This window comes from Zootoca vivipara, chromosome 10 (genome assembly GCF_963506605.1).
Source record: "Zootoca vivipara chromosome 10, rZooViv1.1, whole genome shotgun sequence".
In the NCBI taxonomy this organism is placed as follows: domain Eukaryota; kingdom Metazoa; phylum Chordata; class Lepidosauria; order Squamata; family Lacertidae; genus Zootoca; species Zootoca vivipara.
In genome coordinates, this window is record NC_083285.1 from 64,038,898 (window position 1) to 64,051,597 (window position 12,700).

The window sequence follows — 12,700 nt, forward strand, 5'->3', positions numbered from 1 at the left end:
AGACCGGTGTTATGTGGTCTCGGCGGCCGCTCCCAGTCACCAGTCTAGCTGCCGCATTCTGGATTAGTTGTAGTTTCCGGGTCACCATCAAAGGTAGCCCCATGTAGAGCGCATTGCAGTAGTCCAAGCGGGAGATAACCAGAGCATGCACCACTCTGGCGAGACAGTCCGCAGGCAGGTAGGGTCTCAGCCTGCGTACCAGATGGAGCTGATAGACAGCTGCCCTGTTTCTTCTAATAAAGAGTCAACTTCACTTACTCAGTGTTATTTATTACTGACACCTGTTATTCCCCCTAACTGCAAATAACCATGGATCACTTCATACAACGGTCAGACATAAATGTCAAGACATAGCATGAATGTCACATGTTCCATAATAGCACACTGATGAGGAATAACAAACCTGCAGATCTCCTGGAGTTCCAGATTCCATCGACCACAGCCAACAAGGCCAAGTATTATGGAAGCTGTGGTTCAATAACATCTGAAGGACCATATATACCCCCAATCTTGCCACAGATCCCCAGCCCCAGCCAGAATGACCAAGTCAGGGATAACAGATGTAGCTCCAAACCTCTGGACAGCACAAGGTTGGGGAAGGCTTGTACTGTATATAGCTGGAAAGGTTGGTATCAAGTCTTTCTCAGGAGACAATGGAGGATAACGCCTTTAGGGGTGAAGTCAAAATGTTCAAAGGTAACAGTGCCTGGTAGTTTGTGAAATGGCCCTCAGTTGGACCAAGTACTGTATTTTTCTGTCTATAAGACACCCCCAATGTAGAAGACTCTGGTTGGGGGGACTCCGGTTTAAGAAAATGGGAGATCTATCCGCGTATGAGACGCCCCCAAATTTTGGACATTATTTTTTAGGGAAAAAACAGTCTTATGCACGGAAAAATATGGTATTTCTTCTTGCTAAATGTATACAGCACTGATGTATTCTAGATGTCAGAGCTAAATAAATTTCTATACTGTTTAGGTAGTTCTGATCCTATAATTCCCAAGAGAAAAGCTTCTGGTTTAGTTGTTGTTGGTTTTTTTACAAATGTTATCTTAAACATCTTTTTTCAATTCATTATATATAATTTCTCAGTAAGTTTTAACCTTATTACAAGACCACCACATATGAAAAAATGTACCTTTCTCTTTACATTTCCAACACTTACTCAATTTTGGTTTATACTGTACATTTTTGCCTGTCTACCATCTATATAACACCTTCATATAATTTTCTCTTAAAACTGTAACATGGTGCAAATTTTATATCCGTATTAGTCATTCCCATGCTTCCATAACGATATTCAGTGAGAATCTGTGGCTTGAGGTGTGTATCGAACATAGCGAAGGAGCGTGAGAACATCTAACCTACTTATTGCATTGTCTTCACCCTAGGGCACGGCTGGTGAACCTGTTGCCCTCCAGATATTGCCGGATGAATATAACTCCCATCATTCTCAATCATTGGCCATGGTGGCTGGGGCTGATGGGAGTTGGAGTCCAACCACATCTGGAAGGTTACACGTTTTCGCTTCCTGTTCTAGTGCAGAACATTTACCCCCATAGCCCTAATTTAGCCCAGCAAGTCTCAGGGCTTGGACTGCAAACCACAGCCACGTTGCCCACACCTGCCATCATATGATATGAAGCTAACATGCTCCCTATTCTTCCTTTGCATCAAGAGGTCCACACTTTTAGAATCTGGTGGCTTTCTCTAGAGCCCCGCATGGGAACAGAAGGCAGCGCCGAGTTCAAAAGCTCCAACCTCTTCATGTAACAGATTGGGAGCATGCTTATCGATTTCCCGATTCTTCATCTGTAGGGGCAGCTCCAGCCTCACCAAAAAAGTGACGACTGGTCATCCAGCTTCATTGTGACATCAGGTGATTTGACAGGTGGGCAGATTCAGGTTACCAAGTTTAGGATTGAAGCTGTAATACCTTAACATCAAAATATTTCACAAAGTTTTTTCCAACTTACAACGGAGAGATTTTGGATGTTACCATAATTGTGCACAGCTCTCATTTACATCAAAGAGGCTTTTGCACACACACCCTCTCTCTCTCTCTCTCTCTCTCTCTCTCTCTCTCTCTCTCTCTCTCTCTCTCTCTCTCTCTCTCTCTCTCTCTCTCTCTCTCTCTCTCTCTCGGTGTTTGAAGAATGTTTTAAGGAGATTGACATGCTGGCTGAGAGCATAAGACTCTGTTGTTTCCTTGTATTGCAGTCCAACCACCCCCAGTTCCACATACCCAAAGAACCATGCCAGCTCTTTTCATGTAGGACTTTATTATAATATGATTTACAAACAGTTGGGATTCTTTGCCTGAAAATCCTTCACAGAATGACAGACCAGTAATTTTGTCTCTCTAGAAAGGAAGCGGGATAAACTGCTTGCCAGAACAGCTTTTCTTCTTTACCTACAGAGAAAAACATTGCATTAAGGGAAGTTTGAATGTCACTCTGACGGAATCTGCAGCTTTGTTTACTAATTGCTAAATTGCTGCAGAACCTGAACAGCTTCTCATTTTCTCCTTGCTGTGTTAGTCCTTTTTTAAAAGTTTCATTTTTAAAATTCTAAACAGACCACGACACCACTGTAAAGCATTCCTAGAATGCAATGGGCCTAATAAGTAACTTAAACTAGGGAAGCAGTATTTATATCAAACTGATCTCGGTCTATTGAAACTTTTAAGCTGTATATAAGGCATTGTACAGTACAATAAAGTTATTGTTGTTAATATAAATGTTTATGCAACTAATTTTTTTTGGAAGGCATCATCTCAGAAGAGACATAATGTATGTGGGGTTTTTTTTTGTCAAAGTTATTGCCATATGAAAATGTCTGCAGATTTAAGAGATCAATGCTTGTGGTTAATTCATTTCTGTTTCTGGAATCGGGTGACAGTCCTTAGCAAAAGGTAACCCATAAAAAGTAACTGTGGAAATATACCAGCAGATATTCCTATACTTCAAAGACCAGCCTGATCTGAAGGAAATCCTTTGCCTTTGTGCAACGTGGTCGTTGTAAATGCCATGACCAAAGACCACCTGCTTGAAACTTTGCTGCTTGTTTCCTCAAGGCACTTTCTAAACTCCCACTTTGCAGACACTTTAGCACAGGCTTCATGAGTTGGGAAGAGATGAGGCAGGACTATCTTGAAGCAAGAAACTGCCTTTCGATTATTTGCAACCCAGTAATTTTTTGAACTCCACTGAGAATCCCACCTCAAGGATGAGACAACTAAACATCTTGCTATGGAATTTTAAATACAACTGCAGTGTAGTATTTTCAGAACATTTGAAACTACACAGTTAAAGATACTATCAAACATGTCTCTACAACACCCTTCCATCTTATCTCTCTCGTGTTGTCTAGAAACACATTGCACTTTGATTTCATTTCTGCCAAATGCATGGATTGATTTTAAGCAAAATTTTGCAGGATGCAATTATTCATGCAATACCAGACATTCATAAAACTTCTAAAACAAACATCCTAAATACTTAATCTACATTCTATTTTTTTCTCCACCACCCTTAACATCTATTTTCCAGCACCACTTTACCTGTTGACTTTGGAAGACTCTCACTTTCTGATTACCCCTTAGTTCCTAGTTGTGGAATGGTAAAGAAACAACACACAAAAACATGCAGTGAAGCAATCAGCAATGTAAATTAAGGAAAACATGCAATGCATAGCAAAAGCACTGTTGGAAGTCAGATCAGCTGAAGAGATATACTGATTAACACATGGATTAAAGTCACAATTGCTTTCCATTATACAAAATGCCATTTTTCTCCAGCTTAATTGCATGATTTCAAGGCATGCTGAAGATGCACTTCTGCATTCTGAGGAGAGAGCTTGCTCCAAAGGAAAGCTGCAGACTGAGCTTTTCAGGGGGGGGAAAGGTTAAGTCAGCATAGAACCGACATAGGGAATTCACTGCCACAAGAGATGGAGTCGCTGTGTTCAAAGGCAGCATACCACTGAATGAAAGTTGCTGGGGAGCAAAGACCACTGAAGGCTGTTGCATTCTGTTCTTGTTTGTTGTCTTGCCAAAGGCAAGCAGGGTTCCTCTCCATTCTTCCTCACCCACCCAGGACCTAACAATGGGAACTTGGACGCAATGTGGTTTGCATGCAGCCTTAATAAGCACCCTTCCAAAAAATACATGTGCATCAACTCAGGTGCAGGACACAGAGAAAAGCAATATCCTGCAAGAAAACTTCAGTATTAGCCAACAACCACTGCTGTAAGTTTGGAATTAACGGGGAGGGGATGGTGCCAAACTGTGCCATGCACTGCTCACCGATTTTTTTAAAGCTCAAATGGAAAATTCGCTGCCCCATTCAACCGCATGGAACAAAACGCCTAAAGGTTAGAAACTTGTATGCCAATACTTACAGAGCAGCAGCACCGGAGATGATCTCAATAAGCTCCTTGGTGATGACAGCTTGGCGGGTGCGGTTGAATGTCAGAGTCAGCTTGTCAATCATCTCAGCTAGAAAGGGAGGCGGGAGAAGTTCAACGACAAAAGTATCAATAAATCTTAAGCTACTCAACCATTTTACTTTGCCTGCCAGTTTTAAGTAAGGAAGCATTTTGAGTACTTTATATAATCCACTTTTTTGCTTGCTCATAACCAAGGACTTCAGTTACTTTAAACTTGAAATTTTGTAAATATTGCGAATCGCTGAATATGAAAGGGTACAGCATCAAGGATTCTACCAGCAACTGTCTGGGACAAGGGCTAGTTTCTATACTGTACTGTCTTTTCTATCCACAACAATTTCTGTTATCACTTTCCATTATTCATTTAATAATGAACTTAGTCCTCAGGCGAGTGCCATGCAGTCCTATCTACAACACTCAGAATCATGTCATATTAAGTTCAATGGCGCTTACTCCCAAGTAAGGTGTGCCTAGGACTGAAGCTGTAGGCTTGTCTTAGAACAAAGTCAAGGTCTTTTTGTAAATAGCAGTACCTTGGATTTAGAACAACTTAGTTTATGAACAACTTGAAAACAGAACGCTGCAAAGGTGTTCTGGTTTGTGAACTTTGCCTTGGAAGCTGAACATGTTCCACTTCCTCGAGTGTGTTCCATTTGTAATTTGAGTCCCCTGCTGCTAATCAGAGGCTTCCTGTTGAGTCTGTTGGCTGTTGAGTCCCAAACACCCACACAACACAAGAGGTGATATTTGGAGCTTTTGTTTTTGCTATTTTTTGCATTTTTGTTTGTGTGGCATTTTTGTTTTTTTGGCTGTGACTTGTTCTTCGTTTTATGGGACTTGTGACTATGGCTTGTGACTTCATTTTTGTGACTGTGTGACCCAGTTCAGCTACTGATTGATTGTGTGACTGTGGAAATGGATAAAAGCCTCCCATCCAAACAATAACTATCATCGGTGCACGTAAGGGGGGGGGGAATTATTTTAATTTTTATCATCTACAATACTGTCTTATTTATTTTATAGTACAGTACATTGATTATTGCTTTCATTTTATGGATCAATGGTCCTCTCGTTAAGATAGTAAAATTCATGTTAAATGGCTGTTTTAGGGGTTGTTTTTAAAAGTGTGGAATGGATTGATCCGTTTTGCATTACTTTCTATGGGAAAGCGTGCATCGGTTTTGGAATGCCTTGGTTTTGAAATGGACTTCCAGAACAGATTAAGTTTGGGAACCAAGGTTCCACTGTAACTAAAAGGCAGCTATTTCAGCTGGTATGTAAACAGAATCTTGCCTGCTCTCCACTGGGACTCTTATCTAAATTTTGGTAGTTTCCACTTTTGCTGCTAACTTATCACAGTACACTGTAAACTGCATGCAGAGTTCCTTACAGGCATTCTTGCTGGCATTGTCCATGGCAGTCATCCTTGCACTTTGCTCACTAGTAGTAGACTCCTTTAATGAGTAGAAGATGATGTTCGCCAATGTAAATTCCTGATAGTTTCGCAGGACATCTGCATCAATATCATCATAGATACTAATGCTTTCTGAAAAATGAAGCAGAAAGATATAGGTGGTTTATTAGTTAACATTTATCAGATACAGTAATAGCAAGCCAAGCGCATATATGATGGAATTTCAAAACAACTGTAGATTAGCAATCAGCTTTTTTTTTTTAAAAAAAAGAAAAACACTCAGGAAATCCTTAGCTTTCCAGCTACAAGCAATTTCTATTTTACAAAGTTCAGTTGGCACTTGCACACTGTTAGCTCCAATCTTGCCTTTTAAAAAGCAAAGTAAGAGGCAAACAACGCAATTAATAGTAAATAATAATAATAATAATAATAATAATAATAATAATAATAATGTGTCTATATACAGCATTGATAATTTTAGACCAAAATTCTTTGCTTCCTACACACAGTGTGATAGATGAGGACAATGGTTTGGCCTTTTGCAGTTAAGCAGTTATAGAAACACAAACTTTAATCAGCACAAGAAGCAATAACACACAAGAGGGAAGTGCCCCTAAAAATACAATTGTTTACTCCACTAACTAGCCAAATTCTACCTACCAGCACCAGAAACAGTCTCAAGAGAATAGATGGGTTTCTCATCTGTCTTGTAGGAGATGACGGACCTAAAAGAAATAGAAAGCTCTGCTGAACAGTTTTAGTGACATGGCTCGAGAATATCTGCCTGCCAAATGTTAAAATCCAGACACACTTAAGCAGCATGCAGAACTTCCTCTATTATCCTGGTGGTACCTGGAGCTACCAAGCAGAATTAAACCCACATTAAAACGCTAAACTATATTCTAATCTACTGATTTCTCCCCACCCAATTCTTTTATTCCCCTTGGAAATGATGGAATTTATGTTTTAAATTCTGCAGGTTCTCTTGCCTGAACCGATTATAGATGACTGCTCCTTCATCGAATTCGTATCCAGAATTCAGCAGTTCCAGGGCAATGACCGATGCATCTCCAAAGGTGGGAGGCTTTCTTCCCACTTCCTTGAAGTTCAACAAGAAGTTCTTGCTGTGTGTCCTAAAATTAAAACGAGCCCGCATGTAAAGTAGACCCTGCCACAGTGAAACACACGAGTTATTACCCAGCTGCAATGTGCTCTATACGGGGCTGGTTTTGAGAAGTGCCCAGAAACTTCCCCTGGCTCATAAATGCAGCAGCTAATGAGGGCTGCACCCATTGCTAGTGTGATTCTCCCTTACTGAAACGACGGCATAGACAGGAATGTTTACGAATACCTACTGAAAGTTAATGATGATGATGGAGACAGATGCTCCCCACTAGGGATGGCATTGTGCAACTGGGGACCCACCACTGAAAAGGTCCTGTCACAGGTTAGCACCGACTGGGCAACCCCCCGTGTTGGCACCATCACCAAGGTGGTCCTGTCTCCCCCCCCCAGTTCCCCTCCCCTTTTCTTTTTGTATTCCAGCCCACTGAGCACCTCCATCCTTTTCACCATCCACTATATTCTGGGGCTTAAACCTGCCTCGACCTTCCAGCTTCTGAGCAATTAAGCCTTAGCCCTTAAATGTAGCTGCAATGATCCTATGATCCTGTCGAATGCATCCTACACATCAGCTCGCCCTCAGCAGCCTTCGGGTAAGTATCACTGCCTTACATTACAATTCTGAGCATATTCAGTTGCTCCTAAGCTTTCTCAGAAGGAAGCTCATTACAGCCTTTGGGATTAATGCAAAAACCCCAGTGGAGAGCAAGGTTCAAATTCAAGGAAAGGGCTGCTGTTTCCCATTACCTCTGAAGTATGCCTCTCAGCTTGTCACCGATTCCGACTACCATGACCTCTTTACCCGCATCTGTGAGGGTGGCGACTTGGCCCTTGATATTTTTAGCCACAGAAGTGTGGATAGCACCGCAGAGGCCACGATCGGAAGACACCCCTATGATAAGGTACTTCTTCTTGTCCTCGGGGGCCTTGATTTCTGCTTTTTCATAAAGAGCTAGTAAAGAGAAGAGGGGACACAGCCAACAGCAGGCATCATTAGCAGCCATCAAAACACAGTGGCATCAAAGATACATGGTAGAACTTCCTTCCTTCCTTCCCGCCATCTGTCATGGATGCTTTAGCTGAGGTACTTGCATTGTGGAGGGTTGGACTAGATGACCCTTGGGTCCCTTCCAGCTCTAAGATTCTATGAACTCCAGTACTTCCACTAAGAACCACTTCTACAAGAAATACTGCTCCACCACATCTGTTACTTAATCAAATTCCAATGGGTGGATCAAGATCATGCAACAGAAACTATAAGCTTCTTCAGCATGATATTTACTTTTCTGCATTTTGAAAGCTTGTTGACGACCCAGTGTTTGAGTTATCAAAACTGCAGCACATACCATTTGAGATTAAGTCACAGCCTACATGCTTCCATCAGCATGAAGGGAGTGTTGCACCCCTAGTAACAGCAGGAGAGACACTCTACGCAATCAAGGACAAAAAGAGTGCAAGGTATTTTCTGCACAAGCACAGAATATGCCAATGGCAGAATACAATGTTCTGAAATTTTCATCTTAGCAACAAAAGCCACTCTCAAGTTTCTAGTCATGACCATATAGATAGGCTCTTGAGTGTGTGAGCAATACCTAGCAAAGTGTTTAAAACCAAAGGGGGGCTCAGAAGTATTTCCAATAGTGAAGGGGTAGGTGGTTCAACATCTTGAATATTTTCTTATCAACCCCTTGTAGTAGAAATACTTTAAACAATGTAAAATTACAATGGCTTGTATCCAACGAAGTTCTTTGGTGACGCTCGCACAACATAACTTCAAATTCATTTCCTCCCCACCCCACTAATGGGGGTTCCCAAACATCTTTGCACTAATGGGGCAACTTTGTTGGGAACAATCCAATACATGCAAATATGCTTGATTTCCATACATTTATGGAGGCTGCTGAATTCAGTTTCTTTTGGTGTAGAATTTGGCTTGGAGGTTTGAATTTATTTAGAACAATAAGTATTTAATGCTGTTTTAGATTACAGTGGTACCTCTCGTTGCGAACGGGATCAATTTCGGAGGCCTGTTTGCAACATGAAAAGGCCACATCCTGAAGCGCTGCGTCTGCACACACGCGTGACACAATCCAGCGCTTCTGTGCATGCGGCAAAGTGTGATTTAGCGCTTCTGTGCATGCTCCAAACCCAGAAGTAACCCGTTCCGGGACTTCCAGGTTCGGCACCTCCGTAACCTGAAAAGACGTAACCTGCAGCAGACGTAACATGAGGCATGATTGTTTGTTGTTGTTTAGTCGTTTAGTCGTGTCCGACTCTTCGTGACCCCATGGACCAGAGCACGCCAGGCACTCCTGTCTTGCACTGCCTCCCGCAGTTTGGTCAAACTCATGTTCGTAGCTTCGAGAACACTGTCCAACCATCTCGTCCTCTGTCGTCCCCTTCTCCTAGTGCCCTCAATCTTTCCCAACATCAGGGTCTTTTCCAAAGATTCCTCTCTTCTCATGAGGTGGCCAAAGTATTGGAGCCTCTTGTACTTTCTTTAAAAGAAAACTTGGTACTGTATTTTATATTGGTATCATTTTCTTGAATTGTTTATGAGTTTTGAATTTTATTATTGTAAATCACTTTAGGGCATCTCTAAATGTGTGAAGCAATATATAAAAGTACACAAGAAAGGAGGTAGGGAACCTGTGGCTCTCCAGATGTTGTTTAGCCACAATTCCCAACATCTGGCCACCGGTCATGCTGGTTATGGCTGGAAGAAGTTTAACATCTGGAGGACCACAGGCTTTTTATCTCTTCTTTAAAGGACCAGGGGTTTATAGATATATAGAAAAATCAAACTTTTGAGCTAATTTAACATATCATCGATTCCAATGGTCCAGAGTAAATGCAGATTTTAAAAATGATTTGCAAGTCTACTTAGAAGTAGTTTATCAGAAAGTTATAGGTCAGAAAATTATCCCCCCCCCACCCCAAATCCCCCCTCCCCCCCCATGATTTAAAAGCTACTGCTGCAAAATCAGCCACAAGAGAGGCAACTTTGCTTACCCAATGCCCCGATTCCATAAACTCTGGCAGGTTTTAACTCTCTCTCTGCCCTGGAATACTTTGCTGCAGCAACCATTTTCATGGACTTGGTAATTTTCTGGATGTTCTTGATGGACTTTAAACGCCGGGTAACTGCACAGATGAGAGTGAATGAACAAAAGGATGATTTCAAAGAGACACTGAGAAAAAGTAGCATTGAAAAAGGATCTAACTGAGCACTAGTCTCTGTAACAAGTTAAAATCAACCCATCTGTAAGAGCATTGGTGTTATGCAGCCAAATCTACCAGTGCAGGGATGAATAACCAGATGTTTGATTACAGTTCTCATCACCCCTGACCACTGTCTGTGCTGACAGGAGGAGATGAACAGCACCTAGAAGATCACAGGTTTACCTTCTCTGCAGTAGTTTTTTTACATTTCAGGGTATGCATATAGAACGGAATACTTACTGTCTTTCAAAGTTGCCATATTCCTGACTTGGACCCTGAAAAATTAAACACAAAACAAATACTTTGTTTCTTTAAATGTTATTTTCCACTGGTAGAACAGTAATTCACAGCTTTTCTGGGTTCAGAGGCACATCTGACGACCTAAAGAACTGGTGTGGGTACCAAAAAATTATTAAATTCGCAGGTGGTACTTGGCAATAATAATAATAAAGCGAGCAGGCATCTGGGGAGAAAGACTTTGGCAATCACACCTGCCATTGAACCCAATGTTTTTTTGACTATATGTGATTTTGGCTTTAGCTGCTATCCCTGGATTGTAACCCCAGTGTAAGCTGAGAATGGCCTGTATATATTTATCATATTCATATACATGCCAACAGTGAACTCATTTTTTGGGTGCCAAATCCTATGCAACCAAAACAGCCTCATCTATACATGAGAGGCAGATACCAGCAGGCACGAGAAAGCCCCAAAGTTGGCAGATGTACAAAAATATATAAATCTATTGGGGGGATCCCCGCCAAGGCAGCCTGAGTTTCAGTAGTCACAAAGCACTGGTGCTTTGCTGTTATGGGACTGAAGCAGCTGACGTGCTGAACTAGGAATACTGCACACTGCAACATTTTGCTTGCTATAGGGAGAAAACTAGAGTCCCACTATAAAGAGCCAAGCAAGGAGGCTGAAAAACAAGCTGGGAAGAGGACAACCCATGCCAAAACGACTGGGCAGAAACCTTGACTGGAGTGGAAGGCAAAGGGAAAAGAGACATTTGGCGCAGATATACGGGTGCGCCACCCCACTGCACTCCTTAGACTGGCCGGCAATGAAAAGAATGCAGTTTAAGTGGTGGAAATAATGCAGGTTAAGCATTGCAGTGCAACAGCAAAAGCCGGGGGGGGGAACAAATTGAAAGATAATTATAAAGGCTCCCCCTCCCCAGGATGTGGAGAGGAGAGGAAAAGAAGAGGATGCAGGTTGAGCTTCACAGACCAGGTGCTTTTTTCTTTTCTTTTGCATTCTGACGAGAAAATGCAATTAGCAGCCTGCAATATAAATAATTGTAACCTTGAGGGAAGATATTGGGAGGTTGAACTGGACATATCTGTGCCGCTTAATAATAATAATAATAACAGCAGCAGCAAAATGATGTCAGGTGTCAACCGTGGCTCGTGGGAACTCTGAGCATGTGCAGAGTGCCCTCCCCCATTCTCCCCTTCACCTACCATTGCGGCTGCGAGAGGGCTGCGGCGAAGGCGGCTCCCCGGGACAGCATGGCGGCGTTGGCGTTTCCTCGTCTCCTTCCTTCCCCGCCTGCGGCCTCCCTTCTTCTTCTCCCCCTCCAGACGCGGCCCTTCCTTCCCTCGCGCGCTGCCCGCCCGGACCCGGCGGCTTGAAGGTCAGAGAGTCCCTACCACGCATGCGCCGCAAGAGCTGCACCTCGGGCACGGGGCGAATGGTAAGGAGGAGAAGGCCACGGAAGGCCGGGGGGAAGGACAGCTTCCGGATGAAAGGGCGCCGGAACTTGGAGTCTCGCTCTACGTTTGTCTCTATGGTCCGCCACAAGGGCAAACCGGTCGGGTTTTACGGACTCTACGGTTTAACCACTTACACCCCACAGGGGTGGACCATAGAGATGAGGGGCGAGAGCGGCGCCCTTCCCCGGTGATCCATAGAGATGGTCCATAAATATATTTTGGAGAAAGAGTATATGAACACATTTTACGTACGTGTGCGTGTATTGGATATAATGTATAAATACATTAGATACAATATATAGATATATATTATATAGATTAAATACACTAGATATAGCTATAGATGCGCAGATCTATCAAATGTTTTTGTGTGTGTGTGTGTGTGTGTGATCGTCTTCCAAAGCAACTACTCTATTCCGAACTTAAAAATGGAAAGCGTAATGCTGGTGGTCAACAAATGACGTTTAAAGACTCTCTCAAGGCAAATCGTTAAAAATGTAGTATAAACACTGACAACTAGGAAACACTGGTCGGCGAGCGCTCCAGTTGGAGAACAGCCTTTACCAAAGGTGACATGGGCTTCGAAGACACTTGATCTCAGGATGCAAGGGAGAAACGTGCTAAGAAGTAGGCAGGCTTAGCAAATCCACACCATGATCAACTCCCGCCTGGAAACCAATGTCCCCACTGTGGAAGGACGTGTGGATCCAGAATTGGTCTCCACAGTCACTTAAAGACCTTCTTTGGAGGTCTTTAAGCGGAGGCTTGACAGCCATCG

General features: G+C 42.6%; 1 protein-coding gene across 3 annotated transcripts; it reads right to left on the minus strand.

The window, feature by feature from the left end:
• Positions 1-2,263: 2,263 nt before the first annotated feature.
• ATP5F1C (ATP synthase F1 subunit gamma) lies at positions 2,264-11,934 on the minus strand. 3 transcript variants are annotated; one of them, XM_035128296.2, is made up of 10 exons: positions 11,671-11,934; positions 10,448-10,482; positions 9,998-10,129; positions 7,733-7,937; positions 6,853-6,996; positions 6,524-6,588; positions 5,840-5,995; positions 4,402-4,498; positions 3,563-3,607; positions 2,264-2,413 (listed from the first exon to the last, which is right to left on the minus strand). In XM_035128296.2, exons 1-9 carry the CDS (start codon positions 11,718-11,720, stop codon positions 3,601-3,603), a joined length of 891 nt encoding a protein of 296 aa, XP_034984187.2. In that variant the 5' UTR covers positions 11,721-11,934; the 3' UTR covers positions 2,264-2,413; positions 3,563-3,600. The 3 variants fall into 3 exon arrangements, with proteins under 3 accessions (XP_034984187.2, XP_034984188.2, XP_034984189.2); XM_035128297.2 differs by lacking the exon at positions 3,563-3,607 and having other exon boundaries at positions 11,671-11,933; XM_035128298.2 differs by lacking the exons at positions 2,264-2,413; positions 3,563-3,607 and having other exon boundaries at positions 4,398-4,498.
• Positions 11,935-12,700: the final 766 nt, after the last annotated feature.